Here is a 21,408-nt window from a genome sequence, read left to right on the forward strand (position 1 = left end):
TGCTGCTAAAGTATTTATGTAATTTAATAATAAATGTATTGACCATAACCCTTGTGCACAGTTCAAATTTACCACCCTTTTTTATGTTCTGGATGAAAACATCCACTGAATTAAACTGCTGTAAAAATGCATCAGATAATTATTTTTCTTTTTGTATAAATCTGTTAATCAACCTCAGTCCTGATCAACACTATTAAATGTTTTTAAAAAAAGGATTTTACCTCTTTAATTGCCAAGGTGACATTGATGTCATTGTCTAAAAAAAAAAAATATATATATATATATATATATATATATATATATATATATATATATATATATATATATATATATATATATATATATATATATATATATATATATATATATATTCAGTCCACAATTACTTTTTATATTGAAAACATGACAAATCAGTAATCATTTATGAATTTGGCAATTAAAGAGTTAAAATCCTGTAATTTCTGAGGTTGATAAACAGATTTATGCAAAAATAAATGACTCATCTGATGCATTTTTTACAGCAGTTTAATTCAGTGGATGTTTTCATCCCTAACATAACAAAAGGGTGGTAAATTTGCCCAGAGTGTATCATTAAGTTCTTTAAAGAATTAATAGTATTTTCTCAAAATATGTATTAAAATAAAATTTGTCACCAAAAATCCTTCTGCTAGCTGAAATAGATAAAGTTGTGGCCAAACTATGACTCAAAATCACCCCAAAGAGGATGAAATCATACCTAACAGTATATACAGTTGAAGTCAGAATTATTAGCCCCCTTCAATTTTTTTTCTTCTTTTTTAAATATTTCCCATATGATGTTTAACAGAGCAAGGGAATTTTGACAGTATGTCTGATAATATTTTTTCTTCTGGAGAAAGTCTTATTTGTTTTATTTCGGCTAAAATAAAAGCAGCTTTAAATTTTTTAAACACAATTTTAGGGACAAAATTATTAGCCCCTTTAAGCTATATTTTTTCTCGATAATCTACAGAACAAACCATCGTTATACAATAACTCGCCTAATTACCCTAACCTGCCTAAGTAACCTAATTAACCTAGTTAAGCCTTTAAATGTCACTTTAAGCTGTATAGAAGTGTATTGAAAAATATCTAGTAAAATATTATTCACAGTCATCATGACAAAGATAAAATAAATCAGTTATTAGAGATGAGTTATTAAAACTATTATGCTTAGAAATGTGTTGAAAAAATCTGCTCTCCGTTAAACAGAAATTGGGGAAAAAAATAAACAAGCGGTCTAAAAATTCAGGGGGGCTAATAATTCTGACTTCAACTGTATAAGGGTTAAGATTACACCAAACAATGTCTGCCTACATGGGGGCAAAAAAATCTCTGATTATTTTTGGATGCATTTCAGAACTAGGTGTTTCAGCATGTACCAAATGCCCCTGGACATTTCTTTCCACAAAGTAAAAAATCAGAGGCTCATTATTAAGTTTGCTTGTTACACTTTCATCTGTACCTAAAATGTACCAATGTATTTTAATGATTATTTTGAGAAATTTGACGCAAATGTGGTGCAGCAGACATTTATCAAACTTTATCACCATGTGTTTTAAAAACATTTCAAGACAGTTTAAAGCATTCAGCATACATTTGTAACTTTAATGAAGAATCATTTTACTGAATTATTATTACAACGAAGACTATACAGTGTTATTTTCCATTTCATTAATCAATATCTGTACCTGAATCCTGTTCAACTCTCTAAAACCATAAACAGGGTTTCTGCAAGGTAAATTTAAGACCTTTTTAAGAATTTTATGTATGAATTTTCAGACTTACCCTGATAAAGCACTGGATTTTCTTTGCTCCTTTGTAATTATTCTTGCTTGCAATTTGTTTATTGCTTTTATTCATGATTCACTCCCTAACAAAATCACCTCAATCAATCTAAATGAAGGATTTCGTTCCAAATAGAACTATTCAAGTCATCTGGCAAAATTGTATTCATATGGCAATATATATCACAGAAAAAGTAAATATTGCGATGTCAGATATTTTCAGATCATTCAGCCCTTCTGCAAATGAGCATATTTACATCATTAACTTGAAATAATGTTAAATGTGGACAAAACTAAATCGCAAGATGCTCCTTTTTTTCTCCATTTTTGTATTCACTAGGCATGGGCCAGTTTAAGATTCTGACGGTATGATGACCTTGGAGAGAAACATTAAGATTTCACAGTTTTATAGTACTGTAGTTACTGGTCTAAAATATAGTATTCTTAAATGTCTGGGTAAAAAACTAAAGCTTTTTGCCCTTTGAACACAATGTTTTATTTTGAGAATTTTTTTTATATATATATATTTGGAGCAGTAAAAAAAGTCAGGCTAAATAGTTCAAATGAATCATTGACTTCTGCTGTCTTCATTAGTTTCAAAAACACAGATTCTTTACCATTTAAAATGGCCTATTTGGATACAACTTCTGCAGGAAACTGACGCAGTTTCGGACAATGAAAAAGTAAAACAAAATGTAAAACAAATTCAGACACATACCTTAAGAACAGTATAGAGGAACATTTTGGGGATTTTAAAACCTTGACTTTTTTATCTACCATATTGCATGTTATTTACCATATTGCATGATCCGTATTCAGTATTACTCTCTCATTAACAACTAACTACATTTCAATTGAAACGAAGACATATGTTTGGAAGATGAATTTATGTACATGCTTTTTATTTAAATTGTGTTCTTTTTAAATAAAATATTATTTGGTGTACCTTCAACAGCCAAAGAAGAAAGAAAACAAATGAGCGAGAATGCTGAACAGACATTGAGAAATAAATCATCTTACCTTCATCCTATTAACCACAAAGTCATCAGGTACTGCCAAGAGCTCAATAACAACCGAACATAATTTCAATTGTGGTTAAAATAAAGGCAGGGCTTATAGCACATCTATATATCTGATATCAACACTGCAGTAAAAAAAAATTACTCTCATATAGCGAGGACAGTAACAGTTACCGGGAAAGCAAAGCAAAGCAAGCAAGAAAGAAAGAAAGATGACACAAGCCTTTATTCTGCTGTTGTTCTTTCAGTGCTGCTGTGTCTCAGGTAAGAAAACTATTTTATTAAGTTCATACGAGGCTTTATATAGGCATAGTCAAGAACTGAAAATACCTAAAACACTCTGCAACAGTTTGATAAAAAAAATAATAAAACTACCTGTCTTGACAGTAGTGTTTGGAATATTAAATATACAATATAAATGTTTATGTACACTACTAAGTCTGGGGTCAGTAAAGTTTAAGTAACTGTTTTATTTTAAAAGGAAAATCAAATGAATACATTTAGCATTTAATGAATAAGAAATAAAGATTAAAAGAAATAAAGAAGACTTTATTTATAACAAGATATTTTAAATGTACGATGCTCTTTTTTTAACTTTCCATTAATTAAATACGTTTTCACAATATACAACGGCATACTTTATTTATTTTTTTCATAATATTATTACATGTTACTTGGTTCTAAAATAAGCATGGTAGAACCACAAAAGGTCTGTTTGGCACTGAAGCCTGACTGCTGAAAATTCTTTGAATATGCTAATGACCTTTTAAAACAGTAGTACTCAACATTTGATGAGGTACCTGTCAAAGATGTAATAAAAGCAAAATGTTTAAATATGTATTTAGTAATTTTTTTAATTGTTCAATAAAAATATTTTGATCAAATTTAAATGCTGACTACTATATAATAAAATGTGAAACAGAGACATGAAGACATTTAACATTACCATTTAATCAACCAGTTTCACTACAAAATCAATGATTATGTGACAATATTTGTATAATCATATTAATATTTGTGGTTGCAAAAAAACAAACAAAAAAAAAACATAGATTTTGGTTCAATATAAAGTAAAATCCACAGCTAATTTTTGTAATGTCAGTTTGGTAAGCTAAAGAGAGTTGTTAAAAAATAAAAATACAAACTGCAAACTTATGAACACAGTTTTCTAAAACAGCTGACAAAGTTGATAATGTGAAGGACAATAAATTCATTAGTAATAATAGCTAATGCTTAAGTGTTTTGTATATCTATTTTATTGAGGTAAAGTAGTTTTGTTATTCGTACATTAGTTTATTTAATGGCCCATATATTGTTTACCACGCTATGTTGAATATTGAGTCTGAAATAGCATGCAAGGATGACTTCAAAACAATATTAGCACTGTCACTGACTGTGAACAATACTTTGATAGTCATTGAATGCTAATATGATTTAACTCTTTAGAATTTGCAAAGAATACTTTTCTAAAATTATATTATTAAGCAGAATGTCTGAATGTGCGAATATAAACCCAACTTTACCTCTATATCTATTTTTTATTAAACAGGGCAGCTTCTGTTAGGATATAGGCCTAACTTTAGTCCTCTGGCTGATCTGGCTCTGAAGGTTTCTGTTGATGCCTTCAACAGGCAGTCCAGCCATTTCAGTCTACACAGGCCAACTAGCAAAGCAGTTCAACAGGTAAGACATCTACGTATTAAATCTGCCAGCTTCTCTCTGTCATGTACATATAAAAGCGGCCGCTAAACCGGTGACCGAGCGCTTTTTCACAGTCAACTACCGCCATCTAGTGCTTATGTCAATACAAGTCAGCAAGAATTGAGTAACATAATTAATTGTTTACTCACCCTCGTGTTACCAAATCCGTAGTCTGTTTTCATTTAACGTTAATAAAATAATGTAACATAATTATGTCCTGTTGTAGCATTGCGAGTGAAGTTAATAAAATTATGTAACAGATCTACGTCCAGTTGTAGCACAGCGAGCGAAATAGCCATAACGTATGCCATAGTTATTGGCCTATTTGACTCATGCCAAACTAGTGTCACGGCAGTTTCGTGGGGAATTTCTTATTAAAGCCACACAGTCGTGTAGGTACATATAATTTCATAACCATATTTACGTTTTAAAACGAACACACACCTTTCAAATTGTAAAACATTTGACAGCTACAAACCTACACCAAACACGCCGTCAGCAGATCATCCGCCATCTTGAATGGATCATGTGTCATTACTCACAAAGTAAAAAGTATGGACATGTTTTATCAAAACTGTTCATTTTCTTTATCAGATACAGAAACTGTGCCGATTTTTTATTTATTTATTTATTTTTTATTTTTTGAATTGTCAGATCTCGAAGAAATTATGACCATAAATGGCAAATTATTGCCAAATTTCCGTTTAGAATACCAACATAATTAGTTTTGGGTTTTTGAACTACAACAAAAACAAATGGAGAAGGAAGCTTATGTTATTAATCTTTTGATTATATTTACAAAGTACCACATTCACAGTTGCAAATTTAATAAAAAAATAAAAAAAAAATATTTTATCCTGCTACAAATAGAATCAAAACACTATATAAATTATAAAGCAAAGCACTAATAAAAAAAGCCATCAAAACCTTTACTTGAAACCTTCAAGATTTTGTAATCAAGACCCTTCTCTGTTAGTATGTATACACATTGTCTTATTTTGTTTTGTAAACCCCTGACATTTTTTTTTCTTTTTGTATTGTTCTAAATGTTGTTCTTTAAGCATTAATAAATAAAAAAATATGGACATTTGTTTTGTTCATAAATCAAAAATGTCTCTGCTCGTAAAACATTTCCAGACAAAAACGGATAACAACAAATGAGAAGTAATATTAGCTTTGTGTTAAACCCCACAGTCATTATATTGTATTTGTTAAATAGCACACCTACAATCAATGAACTTGTACTACAGAGTGGCCTTGACCCTATATATCTACCTTTATCCGCACACGAAAGGTCTTTAAAAGTAAAAATAAAGGAAAAAAAACTAGTAAAGCTAGGCTAATAAATAGTAAATAGGCCTACTAGTCTATAGATAGTGTATTTACATACTACACTTTTCTACTACAGTAAATTGTGGTGTATTGTAGTTGTTTAAGAATACAGTTTTGTGTATTTTTTTTATATTAGTTGTTTTAATGGCAACTACAGAATTACCGAAACATTAATTCTTTAACATAAAGGCTAGTATTCAAAAACACTATATTATTTACTATAAACAACTACAGTATTTTATCATATGGGTTGTTCTAGATACTATTTCTTTGTATTTGTTTTAATTTCAAAAAACTGTATTTGTTTTAATTTCAAATAACTATAAACTACAATTAAGTCAATGTTGATGCATGTTTTTCAATGTATTCATTTAAATAATAGATCATGGATTTACTAGAATACAATTATGTTATTCAGCATAATCGAGTACACCCCATTTTGAAAATGAATGTATTAGTTTGCACTAGTAAACTAGAGAATGTACTAGTTTTTGGACCACTATTATCAGTTATTTTGTTAGATAAGCTCCAGATTTGGCTTCAGTACTGACTAATCTAATGCATATGCACAAATATAATATTGTAAAGCTTCCAATTAAAAATATGAATTTAAAAGATAGATTTGTGAGGGGTGTACTTATATATGCTGAGCACTGTATATATAGTATATATATAAGTATATATATAAGTATAAGTATATATAAGTATAAGTATAGTATATATATAAGTATATTATGTATAAGGTGAGAAGGACCCATGCAAACATTTTATGAATGAAGGCAGGTAGGTCATGTGACAACATAGTAAATCTAGTATATATGAATTCCATTCATACTACTCATATTCATACTATGCAGAAACTTTTTTTAACAGCCTAGTCAGTATTTCACATTTCAGTGCATAATTAGTTTTAAGGCACAAAACCTGCATAAGTACACAACAGACTAGCACTTGACATGTTTTCACAACAAAAAGCTTTACCCTCATCCAGTGTCTGCAATTTCTTTAAACTTTGAGCACTAAACATGTCTTTCTACTCATTTAAACTTGAGCCGAGGGTATCCTCTTAAGAAACTGTGAAACAATAGTCTTAACCATTATTGCCACCTTCTAGACCAGTGGTCACCAAACTTGTTCCTGGAGGGCCGGTGTCTTGCAGATTTTAGCTCCAACCCTAATCAAACACACCTGAACAAGCTAATCAAGGTATACTTGAAACATCCAGGCAGGTGTGTTGAGGCAAGTTGGAGCTAAACCCTGCAGGGACACCGGCCCTCCAGGACCGAGATTGGTGACCCCTGTTCTAGACTAACTATTAAAAACAATTTGCAGGAGGAAAATGATGCTGTGCATGTTCTGATGATGGTACTCACATCACTGTGCACATACAGAACCTTAGCATACATACAAAATAAATAAATAAATAAATAAAAAAATCTATATATTTAGCTGTCAAATTCAAAATGTTGACGTTTATCTGCTTTACAGACTTTATTATCAGTTGTCAAAAAGTGGCAACCTTTCATGTTTGTAAAGAGATAAATACATATTGATATTAGTTTAATCTTTAAATGTACAGTTTGTTTCAGAATTATCAGTTTTCTTGCCTGACATTTTATTCATAAATTCAAGTTGAATGTGCTACAAAGCTAGCATTGCAATTTCACATATGTTCTATGATATTAAAATATGTTTTAAAACGGTAAACATCATATCCAACAGTTACTACAGACCATTATGTTTAATGCATGTAATCCTACTTATGTAACCACATGGAAATACCTTTTAACTTAATAACTTTTTTGCATTCTGTCCTTGAAGATCACACTGGTACGTGACAATATGTATGACATTCTGCTTGATTTCGGAATAATGGAAACAGACTGTCTGAAATATGCCAGAAGAGCATATATGGACAGTTGCCTTTTCAAACGGGAACGTTTTGCGGTAAGAATCAGAATATTTCCCTCTGATTGCTGTGTAAGTCTGTCCCTTCACCATTACATCACAGTAAAATCTCTCACCTTCAATTCTCTTTCTGAAGTCAAAGGAATTGTGCTCCAGTCTTGTGCGTGTTGGCGGCACGTTTGTGGCTCCTCTGGACATCAGCTGTATTGCTGATGTAGATGCACTGAGGTCCAGCTCAGAGTCCAGCAGCGAGGAGCTCTTTTTCCAGAGGACAAGACCTGCTCCATTGCGCTCTTTCTCTCCAGGAGTCATTCTATGCCAAGGACAATTTGACTGTTCCAGATTACTGCTGTGATTTGAAATAAATGTGATTAAATCAAACACACTTTTACAAGATGCATCCAAGAGAGAGAGGAAAAGAAAAAAACAGAATCATGTTCTAACAAGCTTAAACTGTTATAAAATGAAGTGTTTAGTCATAGATTGCAGCGGTGTGTGTCGTAATCTCTCGAGTAATGTACTACCCAAGGCACATTCTTTTACATTTGGTTTTAAAAGGCGCATACACTTGTGCACATAATATATTGTTGTTGTTGTTGTTTTGTCCATAACAGACTAGCATTATTATTCATATCATTTTGAAATCAAAGGATTTTCCATAAGATTTTTAATTGTATGATGATAATGAACCATAAAAATAACACGAACTTGGACAACATTCTGTGATTTACACAACTATATTGTTCAGTTTATATGTAACAGACATTTACTTCCCCACTTATTTAACTAAAGGTTCCTGACTTTAAGAAGCAGCATTAGCTCTGTACTCCTCCTTCTGTTCCTACATTTTCGTCAGCCTTTGGAAACGCAAATCCATAAAGTACACATTTTCTCAGCAGACGTATTCAAGTTTGCTAGATGGACGACAATGACAATAGGCACACAGTGAATTTTTTGCATTGTACGTCAAGTAAAATTTGACATGACACCTTTTATTTTGTGGCTATGATCCTAAACCCTACAAAGTGTGCAATCTTAGGCAACCATACTGTGGAAGCATGCATGCTAATGTCAGTACATTTTGGCATTGCCGAGACATGAAAGATAGATGTTCCAGATATGTGACACTTTAATACAGCACTGAATAATAAGGAGAACGACATCACTTCCTATTGTGTGTTTCACCCATGCAGAGCTAACGCACATTGATAAAGTCAGGAACTGCAGCTGTATGTACAGATAGATAGCAATGTAACAAACATAAACAGACAGCACATCCCATCCCAGACACAGGCCAGCTACACACTCATGTGGTAACTCATTTTCACTGTCTAACATTTGGACATCTTCATGAAAAGTAAGGGTCCACAATGACACAACATAACAGATTCATCAATAACAATGGTAGCGGTTTTTCTTTCTCCACATTTTAGTGAAAGGTTCTAAATCATTTAAATTAAATCTGGAAAATTTGGTAGAATACTTCATTTAGAACGTATGCTACACAAGTGCAACTCCCACATTGGGATCTGCACTACGAGCGAGGGTGGCTTAATTACCTGTCCCTCGCTATTTGTCTGAGAGTGGATCAACCAAATCACTCAGATGAAATGTGCGCACGCACGCACACACACACACACACACACACACACACACACACACACACGCACACACGCACACACACACACACGCACACACACACACACACACACACACACACACACACACACACACACACAAGCATCAGTTCAGCAACCCTGATTTTCTATCAACGTTTAACGTTTACAGTCAAGGGTTTCAAAACTAAACTTTAAAATAAGAATATATTTCAGGTATTAAATAATTTCATATAAAAAAGTACAAGTTCCCTCCCACCCCAGAGTTCCACATATATATTTTATAATACATATACATCATCCCCCTTCCTCACAGCAGTGTCCATGCAGTACCTATAATAACAACGTCAGTCTCTTTTTCTCAGTATTTTTTTTAGATCTGCTACACTTAATAGCAAAGCGGCACAAACACGCAGAGAAGCTTATGTTATAGATGGTTTGGCTTTTTCATATCGTGGTTATAATCTGGAGTTAAAATGAGTATTAATTTAATGCAGATTTTTCAGTCACTGAAGACAGAGTGGAAAAGGAGTCACATAGTCATACTCAGCACATGTCCAACTACCACTCGCTTGTCAGTTTAGTGTTTTGGTCCCGTTTGGGTGGAGCAGGTGGGGGACCCCGCCGTAATGTTGCATAGCCTGAGATGTTGGCGCTCGTGTATCCACCCTTTTTCTGCTGGCCCAGCAGCAGCTCTGGAGGAGGGGGTGGAAGGGCCATATCGTCCATTGTGGCTACAGGCTCCAGCTTGGCTGAGATTCGGGAGGAGGTGAGGGAGCCATGTCGAGTCATGGACTTTCTTTTGAGAGTTCTGTTGAGGTCTTCCAGGAAGTTGGGTTGCATCGAAAGATTTGCCTTGGGAGACGTAGGTGGGATCTGAGAGTTAAAAGAGGACAGAGGCATCTGCTGAGGAGGTGGAGAAAGAGCTAGCTGCTCAGGTGGGCCACTGCTGCGGCGATGCATAGTAGGAGGGGGCATTTTCTTCAAGGAGCTCTGCTTCCATGAGGATGTGGTGCTGGAGGAATGCTGGGGTTGTGGGTTCACCACAGCCACTTTGGGAGCCCCAATGTGCAGTTCTGATGGGAGAGGTGGTGGAGGCAGGAGTTCGGAGTCTGGCGGTGGAGGGGGAAACTCACAATCCAGAGGAGGAGATGGAAAGTCTGCGCTGGATTGGCGACAGTGACTTTGCCTCCCCTGTAGAGCCAAGGGCAGATTAGCTAAGTTGATCTTGCCTGGTTTTGTTAGTGCCCGAGAAGACTCCTTGGAGGGTGATCCTGTTGTAGAGGATGGAGTTGAGAAGGAGCTGGGTGGGGCTTGACTTGTTTGACCAAACATGCTGACCAGATCCTCCACTTTCTTAGACTCCTGGTACTCAACAGAAGAAGTGGCCTTCATGCTAGAATTGCGCTGTGGCGTTGGAGGGGGCTTCTTTCCTCCTGAACCAGTAGAAGAATTTGACGATGTTGATGGGGACTTTTTGATTGGTGATCCAGATTTACCAGAGGGCTGTGAAGCAGGAGGAGGACTTGGAGCAGGAGGAGGAGGAAATTCAAGGGTACTTTCTGGAGGAGGTGGAGGAAATTCAGGAGACTGTGGTTGTGCCTGTCCTCCTGGTTGCCATTTAGGCTTGTTTTTTACCACAGGGGGAGATATGGGACCTTTGGATCCATCAAGGGTATCGGGAAACTGGTTAACAATCTGTTTTACAAGTGACTGGGTTGGAGAGATGGGAGCAGATACAGATGGAGCTTTGGAAGAAAGGCTGTATTGTTTGGGAAGGGTAGGCGGCGGTTGATTGGGACTGTGCCCACTGGAGAGGCTCTGCTGTTTCTTCATCAAAGAAGGGGTTGGAGAAAGAGAAGGTGGCACAGGGGAAATGGGGGAAATGCCATGGCCTGGCTTTGGAGCTGTTTGGGGTGGAAACCCACCAGTAAATGTTTTAGGAGGAGCAGGTGGGCCTGACTGCTGAGGCGGTGGAGAGAAACATACTGGAGGAGGCGGTGGAGGTTCTTCATCTTGCTGGACAGGTGAGAAGTCATAGGTCATATTGGGGAACTTCTGAGCTAAGAATTGTTGGAGCCCATTGGTACTGAGGGGAGGTGGGTATTTTAACTGTTCTGGGGGTGGTGGTGGAGGCAAATATCCGTTACTGTGTAGATAAGATGGGTCTTCCTCTGGAGGTGGAGGGGGAGTGTACTGGGGGCTTATGGGGGCATGCTTTAACACTGCCATGGCCGATCCTGGCACTGGCATTTCTGGAGGAGGTGGTGGTGGTGGGGCTGGAGGAGGACTGCTGGCAACTTCAGCTGTGTTATTCATAAGAGGTTTGAGACACTGTGGGGGTGGCACAGGGGGCATAGGTTGTTGCTGTGCTGCTAATAACGGTGTTTGTTTGTAATGATTCGGAGCCTGGGAGATGTTTTGCAGTCTTGCAAGGGTGCTGTACTTAGTGAACACAACTGGGGTGGAGTGGTGTGTGGGGTTGGGAAGTGGAGGAGGTGGCGGAGGTGGTGGTGGTGGAGATGGGGGTGAGGAAGGTGATGCTGGGGACACTCCGCTGTAGCTGCTTCGAGACTGCAAAGACTGGGGCAGTGGGGGGAGTTGCAGAGGGTAAGAAGCTCTTGCAGGCTGTGCGGGGGGGCCATCAATTCTCATCTGTGGATAAAACAAAGTGGGTTATATTAGAACAGGAGCTTGAATGATGCATTTGACATAACTTTTTTAAAAGAAGGTTTTAGTGGTGCACAATAAAATGGGAATGGAATTAATAGAAACTGGGAAATTAAATGTTATTAATTATTAAAGGAGCACTCCACTTTTTGGAAATAGGCTCATTTTCCTCTAGAGGTAAACAGTTTTACTATTTTTGCATCCATTTAGCTGATTTCTGGGTCTGGTGGGACACTTCTAGCTTAGCATAGCATAGATCATTAAATCAGATTAGACCATTAGCATCTCAAATATTTTAAGCTAGAGTCTTCTGTAGTTACATTGTGTACTAAGACCAATGGGAAAGTTGCTAATTTCTAGGTTGATATGGCTATGAACTATTCTCTAATTCACACTCACATAATGATTAAGGAGCTTTGCTACCATACCATAATCACAGCAAATGTGATGATATCATGAAGTGTAACCACAAAAGAGTCAAGCTTAAAATAAGAAAATTAAAATGTTATTATTAGATGCTAATGATCTAATATGATTTAATAATTTATGCTAAGATAAAAGTGCTCCCAACCAGATCCGTTGATAAGCTGAATGGATTTAAAAATGGTAAAACTTTAGTTTTAACTTTGTCCTAAACCTGTTTGACATTAAGTGACTTGTAAAATGAGTCAAGGGGGTAAGCAAGAACCGATAATATTCATTTAGATGCTTATCTAAACACTTTCAGTCTCACAACATATGAAGAGTTCAGATGCAAAAGCTGCTAAACGCCACTTCTGCCGAAAATGAAAAAATGACATTGAGTGAATGCTTTAGGCATGTAGTACATGTTCAAAATTTTGTCTTGTTTGAAATCATCTAAATCCCAGCGTCAGCGCATTCAGAAATAACAGTTTGTTTGTAAAAGCGGCTAAACGCAACTTGCCTTTGACAGCAAAAGCTGCTGTATACAAAGAACCAATCAGAAGGCGCGAATTGAATCATGTGTTTTCAGTGTATCAGTGTATTAAGAAGAGAAAAGACAGTTTTACTACGCTTTCAATTTTAAAATATGGAGTTTGATGAATTGGATGAGGCTGTTCGACTTTCAGTGAATGGAAAATGAAAATGTCCTTTACTGTCAAAAGTGTAACATGCATTCATACAATTTGTTTACGCAGCGACAGTACTTTGAGCAAGTCCGATTTACTATAGCTAAACACCAACTCCATTTCACAAAAGACAAAGTTAAGATGCCTTTATCTTGCAAGGATGCTATGAGGATAAACAATAGGTGAAAAAGAGACCAAGACCTTGAGTAAAGTGAAGATGAATAAATGAGCTTCTGAGAGACATCTTTTTTGCACAGTAAGTCTACCTTGTGTTTTATTTGCTAATGTAAGCTATTTTTTAAAAGATAAACATCATGTATAAAACTATATATTATTTACATTACTTCAATAAATTATATATATATATATATATATATATATATATATATATATATATATATAAATAAATTATTATTATTATTATTAATGGACAATGCACAGACATTGATGTTTCACAATGTTTTAACACAACAATATTTGAATCTAACAAGCTTGTTTTCAATGCTCTATACTTACATTAAATCCAAATCCCAAATATCAGAAACGACAACAGATAGTAAGATTTAATTAATGCCAATTTTAATGTTATTGATTAATGCACTTACTTGACAGATTTGATTCGTTCATTTTTCTCCTATTTAGTCCCTGGTTTATCAGGGGTTACCACAGCGGAAGGAACTACGACTTACTTGACAGATTTATGTTTTATTAATTTCAGGTGGTTTGTGTATGTGTTATATGTTTGGCGAAATAATATCTAATCGCATCTTTAGTGATATTTCAACTAATTACAAAGTCTTGTCCAAATAGGTGGATTTAGAGGTTTTCGCAAAAAAAGCAGGCGTGGATTTAGCTGGTTTTGACACCAAAGAATATCTACCTTGTTAAAAACAAAAGACTTGTCTACAGTGACATTTTTGAAAAAAAAAAGTATTTTACCTACTAGCTAATAACCTTTTCATTACATATAAAACAAAACTTCTGAACCTAATCAGAGGAGCCTGATAGAAAATGCTCATTAACAAAAAAAGAAGTCTGATGGATTTAGAGGGTTTTGCATCTGAACTTTATATATATTAAATGAAATTTGGACCTCGATCTAAACATTAAAAATCACAACAACAGTGTGTGTGCATCATAGAACAGGTGTTATTCTGACTTCTTTAAAGCTTACCTTCACTAATATATCCAACTGACAACAAACATCAAACCAAAACACTCCAACCATTATGCAACATCTTATTTAAAACATAACACCAGTGCACTGTCTGTTAAGTGTTAACACAAACTTTTACCACAGGTGTCTCACACCATTCAATCCCCAATTGCCCAGCATTCACAGAAAAAACAACAACTGGCCACCACACACATTATATCAGTGGTTAGTAGCTTTAGAGGGAAATGTGAGTGATTACATTAAATATAAAGGGCTAGAGTGTGAGGTGTCCACACTCCTAACCTCAAGCCCCACCATTTTAAAGCTTTCCAGACTCGACATTCTCATCCTGAATAGACAAACAGAGAGGGGGAACAATTAACAAGAAATAAAATACAGGACAATGCGACATGAGTTTGATGTCCCACTATCATGCAAAGGGTCTTTGTTGTGACTCAGACTGCCCTCATCTTTGGAGTCATTGACTTTAACACCTGGAAGTAGCTGACAGCATGATGTCACATTTTGATTTAGCAAAATCCACAGGCAGAGCTTTTTAACTAAATTGGTGTAGAAGAAAATGTTCCCATAATTTAAATGGGCACACAATCAAACCAAATAATGATTACAACTAATACAAACCCAACAGTCTTAAATGCTGATTGGTCCATATATATAAAACACTATACATATGGGGAACTATTTATTCAATGTAATAGTATTTCAAGCAAGAGATCTTTCAGAATGGATTAAGACACAGATATGACAGTGACACCATGATGAACAATCAAGTCAACAGACAAGTGAAAGTCTACAATGGTCACCTTGGGTTCATCTGCTTGATTGCCTCTCTTCCAGGCCTCGGAGAAGATGGAGCTGACCACACTCTGAGAGCGCACATGACCAGAGGACGTGGTCTCTGACACACCACTGTCTGACTGGCTGGAGTGGTTAGACTGAGATTCTGTATAAATGAAAGAAACACTATAAATCAAAGAGAAGACAGACTTTCACTACTGAAGAACATTTTTGTAGTTCCTAGAACTATTGGCGGAAGCATTTGCTTTTTGGCATATTCAGACGACAAGTTATAGCAATGCCTAAATTAGCTTTAAAGGTCAAGTGAAGAGCTTTGAAATACTGATTTTTAATCAATGTTAAAAAATCTCAACCGAAACATGAAGAGAGAGAGGGACATATAGATCCTTCCCTTATAAATAACCAATAGCGTTTTGTTTTTTCACAGCTCTACCAGTGAGAGTGCTTGAGCTCAAGTGCATCAAATGAAAAGCAAACTAGAAGTTCTTTAAAAGCAGGTGGGGCATGTCTGCTACAAGAGAGCATTTAATTGGTCAAGATTTGATGAGAAACCCAAGCTTCACATGTTTATTTCAGTTTTATATCTTCTAAATGTGAATTGTCACTGTTTTGCAGCACACTAGATTATAGATATCCTAAAAACTAACAACACTGACACTAACATCTAAACTTTATTTTAATTTCATAGGACCTTTCATTTCAGAATAGTGTCTAAACCAGAAAAATAGGAATCTTTCAAAGGTAAAAGTGTAAATTATTTGGATGAACGCATCATTTAAAACACCACCTGCCCTTAAAACCAAGAGTGAAGGGGAAGGGCTTCAAAATTTACCCCTAAGAAATGGGACACTACTACAGCACCTGCACACGCCATCATATGTCATCGCAATCTCTTGCTTCATATGAGATCAGACAATCGTGACTGCTGTAGTTATTCCAGTTTCTTTATTTTTTGGTATCTTCAAAAAAGAAGGCATATATTATGCTATCATAACGATCTAATGTGGCAATAAGATCGTAACTGTTCTGTGCATTTACACAGTGGCCATATTCATCTATGTAAATACACCAAAAACAACATTAACATTATAGCAGACACTGTAAAAAGCCCATTCCCTGTCACTAGACTTTTCTGAGAGAGGATTTGAGTGTCATCGAGTGTCAGAATGCTGTGGGACTGCTGCACAGGAGTTATTTTTATGGATTATAGGTAGCGAAATTTAGAGGTTTTTATTTTAGCATTTTTTTTTTAAATGCTTCATTATAAAACACAAAGGCGGTTGTTTTATCAACCAGTTACTTGTTTGGTGGAAAATTTTCTTACCTCTTGGTTTCGAATGTGGTCCTGAAAAATCTCAGTTTGAAGGGCTATCTACCGCTTCCCCTTAGCCCTACGCCTTCAAGATAAAGAGAATTGGGACACCCCTACCTCTTCACAGGAACATGCTAAATGAGGGGTAGGGCTAATGGGAAGATTTAAGCTGTAGAACTGGGATTGGGCCTTACTCGGTCTTCCTTTTTGGTCTTTTAATCTCATAACTTTTACATCTAAATTCCAACAATGACCCAAGGGGAAAATTTAGTTCTTGGAGAACTAGACTGCTAGTTCCTATATCTACCTGGAGTGAAAGCCCCTAACCTGTCTCATTGACAACAATACATACATCTGCATGTACAAGACCTGTATTTTTGCTACTGCTTTGCTGAACTCACCTGGTAGACTTGAGGAACTGGAACAAGACTTAATACTGGAGCTGGACAGAGAGGACCAATCATGTGCAGCCTCTGTGCGCCTCATAGCTTCCTGGTAGTTAACATACAACTGCTTCCCATACTGCAATGAACACATTTAGCATATATTTAGGCACAGAAACTAGCAATACACATTATTTAAAGAGGGTTATCATATTATAAGCTGAAACCTTGGCAATGCGTATTCCGTTGACCCACTGATGCAGCATTCTGACATCATCACAACACAGATACTTGATGTACTGTGATTTCTTCTGAATCTGAGGGTGCTGTGTGGGGAAATCAGAGATGTTAGCTGTACTGATGCATGAAGTAACAGTTTTATGTTATTAGGGTTTTGGACTTATTATACCATTTTTAATTTGTGTAATCTCAGCTTGTTTATAGACAACATTTTAAATATATGGAACACGTAAATTTGGCATGGTCAGAAAACCATTCCCAACATGATTTTAGCATGGGGTTGCATTACCTCATGTGCTTTCTGTAAGGTTTGTCTCACACATAGTTCATTCTCTAAATGTCTACAACATTTTACACACAAAACTGGCAAGCACTAGCTAAAAAGGGAATGTTAAATGTGTCAAGCTAACTGATTTGCCTTTATGCAATTTTTAACATCAGGGCACTTGTTAACTAGGTTTTGTTTACAAAATATCAGGTTGGTGCAAAACAGACTTTGCCAAACTGGCATCAGTGATGCTGTGCCAACATTGCTGTAGTCTAAAAAATAGTTATTTATAGACATGCCATATTATGGCTGCTTAATGTATAAACCTTTTCAGATAAACTCATCTACAAATGAAGTGTAAATATTATATAGATGAGTAAATGAGAATTCAATAAATAAATAAGAGTTCAGATGCAAAAAGTGCCATCTGAAAATTTCTTCTAAAAAGAGCAGTTAATGAGTGAAGCTTGCAAAAAAGATCATTTTAAAAGAATAGGGTTTCTGCAGGTTTCACCAAGTCAAATTTAAGACTTTTTAAGACCACAAAGAATAAAATTTCAGACTTATATAGAAATAAATGCTCAGGATTTTTTAAATGGCCAAGCAAAAAAATAAATAAATAAATAAAAAATAAAAATAAAATAATTCTTGCTCCATCAAAACACTAATTCTAATTAGTTATTTTTAATACTTATTTATTTCTTTTATACTTTATATATATATATATATATATATATATATATATATATATATATATATATATATATATATATATATATATATATATATAATATATATATATATATATATATATATATATATATATATATATATATATATATATATATATATATATATATATATATATATATATATATAAACTGTCAAAACAAGCAGTAGCTGTGTACAAAAACTCTTTAAAAACTAAATGTATGCACAATAGACTGTTCTAATAGTAGTTTTTAATATAGTTTGGCTAAAGGTTTTGTGTACTGTTGGTGATAAGATATGTGTTGAATCGATTGGGTAGCTTTACATTCATTCATTTTTTCATTCATTCATTCATTCATTCATTCATTCATTCATTCATTCATTCATTCATTCATTCATTTTCCTTTGGCTTAGTCCCTAGTTTATCGCCACGGTTGAATGAACAGCCAACTACTCTGACATGTGTTTTACACAGAAGAAGCCCTTCCAGCCTCAACCAAGTACTGGGAAAGGTAGCTTTATATAAACAAAGGAAAATTAAGACCCGTTAAAATGATTTAAGATTAAGAACGCAATATTTCAGTGAATTTAAGACATTTTAAGACTTTTTAAGACCCTGTCAAATTGCCAATACCCTTGCAGAAGGCATTTAAAGGGTATTTGCATCTGAACTCTTCATTTATAGTCTAAATTATTAAAAATAAGGAAAATAAACTTCTTTAATTTTTTACTTACACCACTGGCAGATTATTTTGCTTGTTTTAAGGAAAAACTAACTTAATTTTGTATATTTTTTTCCTCAAAAAGAGACAATAATTTGAAGTTGTTTTCTGACAAAGTAGGCAGCTCTTCACAAGAATAAAGTACACTGTGGTCAACCATTACAATCTGGCTACACAAAACTATGGTCAAAGAAGCAAATGTTATGTTAAAAGCCAAATACAGACCACAAACAGTTTTGGTTTGCCTCACTTTTGTGGCGGTGATTTCCTTCTAAGGGTGTCTGTTCAAACTGATGATACATTTCAGTGCAGACCGAGATCTGGCTTTCACAAATCTCAGTGCTTTAAATGTCCTCTGGCAAAAGCCTCTTGTTTCTATCTACTTTAACCATACAGACTAACACATAGAACTCTACAGTATTAAGCTATTCAAGTAGCTTATGATAAACACAAGAGATATGCTCAAGAAAAGGCTTGACGTACTGCTTTCACTACATTGGACCAACTATTTAGTTATTTCAGTAAATGGGTTTTAAGAGCACATTCAAGAGCAGGTATTAAGCAGAATGCCAGATTATTTTTCCAAAAATAAATACATCAATAACATAAATAATCATAGAAATATCAATGGCAACTTAGCAAGTGATGATGAATGAATAGTGATGCTTTTAAAAGAATTGTAATTAAATAATCTAGTCAAGTTAGAGTTTATTTCTATAGCATGTTTAAATCAGCAGTTGCACCAAAGTGTTTTACAAGAAAAGATAATACATAATCATTAAAAAAGCATGCATCATATGAGAAAAGAAATGAGAGAAATGTGGAAATGAGAGAAATGTAGAAAATTAAAACTGACCTTCATCAAAAGTCAGCGAGAACAAATTCTTTTAAATCGATCAGTGAAGGAGCAAATCTATACCAAAATGTGTAATCTGTGGTTGAAAAAGCTTGATCACCTAGTTTTAGAGCTGATTACTAGACCTAGTGATCTTTGTGATGTAAAGGGAATCAGAAAGTCACTATTTTGGTCCAGATAAAGCCTTGTACATAATTACAGCTATTTTAAAATTGATTCTGAGCTTTACAGTAAGCCAATATAAAAATGCTGAAATAAGGGAAACATGTGATGCCTCTTTTTTATTCCCCTGCGAAATTGTGGACAATTTGCAGGCAAAATGTTTTTTTTTTTTTTTTTTTTTAAGTGAATTACAATTATATTTTATTGCAAAAGCCTGCAACTGTTAGATTGAAAGTGTCTTATTTAATTTAAGGGCCTGGTAAATATTTTCAGTGAGCCCATAACATTAATACAACAAAATAATAATAATTTAGACAATATAAGTTTAAATAGTTGACTAATTATCAGTTGTAGAGGATTAAAAAAATAATAATTTAGCTTGAAACCTAACTAACTACAGTATATTTTTAATTTTTTCAGTTAAAGGCTATACTGTAAAATGTTTAATTATAATAAGATAGCTAACATTTTAGCTACTGTTTGTAACACTTTCTGTTTTGATGACCTGTACGACCAGTGGAACTCCATAAGCTCTCAGGCCATGAGAGCTTGGTGACTACATGACTTAAGTGTCTGCCACTGGGAAAGAAGACATGGGAAAGAAAGAAAATGACACTGAAAAATAGCCTAACCATAACAACAGGCAAAATGTTTGAAACATCAAACTTAAAACTGATTTTTTTAACATTTCAATAAACAGAAAGTCACATTTTAAATGACAAACAAAAACCTCTCATGTTCCATTACATGGACAAAAAAGTACAAATATATGAAATTGAACCATGGGAAGCCTGAAAAACAAATGAACACCTAGAGTTGCCTAAAATCTATAAATGTATATATACAAACAGTTGCAGTCAGAATTATTAGCCGCCCCATAGAATTTTTTTTCTTTCCCATTGATGTTTAATAGATTCAGGAAATTTTCACAGTATGTCTGATAATATGTTTTCTACTGGAGAAAGTCTTTTTTTTTTTCGACTAGATTAAAAGCATTTTTTTTTTTTAAACACCATGTTAAGGTCAAAAAAATTTTTTTCGATAGTCTACAGAACAAACCATCGTTATTCAATAACTTGCCTAATTACCCTAACCTGTCCAGTTAACCTCATTAACCTAGTTAAGACTTTAAATGTCACTTTAAGCTGTATAGAAGTGTATTGAAAAATATATAGTAAAGTATTATTTACTGTCATCATGGCAAAGATAAAAGAAATCAGTTATTAGAAATGAGTTATTAAAACTAATATGTTCAAAATGTGAAATTAGAAAAAATAAACAAGGGGGCTAATAATTCAGGGGGGCTAATAATTCTGACTTAAACTGTATATATGGAGATCTTAAATTTAATGGCACCCAGTGAAAGCATATAGAGAGAAAAGAGAAGAGGTTCTACAATGGACCCTTGAGGCACACCACATGACAAGGGGGCCAACAAAGAAGAATATTTAGTTTGTCTCTTACCTTCAAGACCATGCAGTAGTCAGTCGGGGCTTTGTATTTGCTGCGGTAGTCCTGACCCAAGTACACATTAACATGATCCAGCTGCAGAAAGCAAACCAGGTCTCTGGAGGCCTACAGATGACACCAGAAAGCAAGCATAAGACTTCATTTACAGATGTTTTTTTTTTTTTTTT

General features: G+C 34.6%; 2 protein-coding genes and 1 long non-coding RNA gene across 29 annotated transcripts in view; 1 reads left to right on the forward strand and 2 right to left on the reverse strand.

The window, feature by feature from the left end:
- The window catches only part of LOC147835260 (uncharacterized), a 50,078-nt gene extending 45,013 nt beyond the window's left edge, over nucleotides 1-5,065 (reverse strand). For 8 of the 18 annotated variants that reach the window (XR_015499263.1, XR_015499261.1, XR_015499264.1 and 5 more), the window contains exon 1: nucleotides 5,004-5,065. This is a non-coding gene — a long non-coding RNA (uncharacterized LOC147835260). Of the gene's footprint in view, nucleotides 1-4,674 lie in introns of all 18 variants that reach the window. The other 10 variants (XR_015499267.1, XR_015499266.1, XR_015499256.1 and 7 more) reach the window with 2 other exon arrangements.
- On the forward strand, nucleotides 374-9,508 carry LOC101885154 (secreted phosphoprotein 24). The gene is made up of 5 exons (XM_087267598.1): nucleotides 374-751; nucleotides 1,304-3,088; nucleotides 4,374-4,507; nucleotides 7,679-7,804; nucleotides 7,902-9,508. Exons 2-5 carry the CDS (start codon nucleotides 3,037-3,039, stop codon nucleotides 8,118-8,120), a joined length of 531 nt encoding a protein of 176 aa, XP_087123724.1. The 5' UTR covers nucleotides 374-751; nucleotides 1,304-3,036; the 3' UTR covers nucleotides 8,121-9,508.
- raph1a (Ras association (RalGDS/AF-6) and pleckstrin homology domains 1a) overlaps nucleotides 8,416-21,408 on the reverse strand; it is a 150,431-nt gene continuing 137,438 nt past the window's right edge. For 5 of the 10 annotated variants that reach the window (XM_087266612.1, XM_087266610.1, XM_087266613.1 and 2 more), the window contains 5 exons: nucleotides 21,236-21,346; nucleotides 17,040-17,138; nucleotides 16,831-16,951; nucleotides 15,123-15,262; nucleotides 8,416-12,036 (listed from right to left, as the gene is read on the reverse strand). In XM_087266612.1, coding sequence (XP_087122738.1) covers nucleotides 9,943-12,036; nucleotides 15,123-15,262; nucleotides 16,831-16,951; nucleotides 17,040-17,138; nucleotides 21,236-21,346 — 2,565 coding nt within the window. In that variant the 3' untranslated portion in view covers nucleotides 8,416-9,942. 10 annotated transcript variants of the gene reach the window in all.

Source organism: Danio rerio, chromosome 9, assembly GCF_052040795.2.
Source record: "Danio rerio strain M-AB ecotype USA chromosome 9, GRCz13ab, whole genome shotgun sequence".
NCBI lineage: Eukaryota > Metazoa > Chordata > Actinopteri > Cypriniformes > Danionidae > Danio > Danio rerio.

Excerpts from the sequence above, each read along its gene's own strand:
- LOC101885154 (XM_087267598.1), top strand. The coding sequence starts at position 3,037 with ATGACACAAGCCTTTATTCTGCTGTTGTTCTTTCAGTGCTGCTGTGTC. Across the intron at positions 4,508-7,678 it reads CTAGCAAAGCAGTTCAACAG|ATCACACTGGTACGTGACAA; the intron begins GTAAGACATCTA and ends CTGTCCTTGAAG. Across the intron at positions 7,805-7,901 it reads TCAAACGGGAACGTTTTGCG|TCAAAGGAATTGTGCTCCAG; the intron begins GTAAGAATCAGA and ends CTCTTTCTGAAG.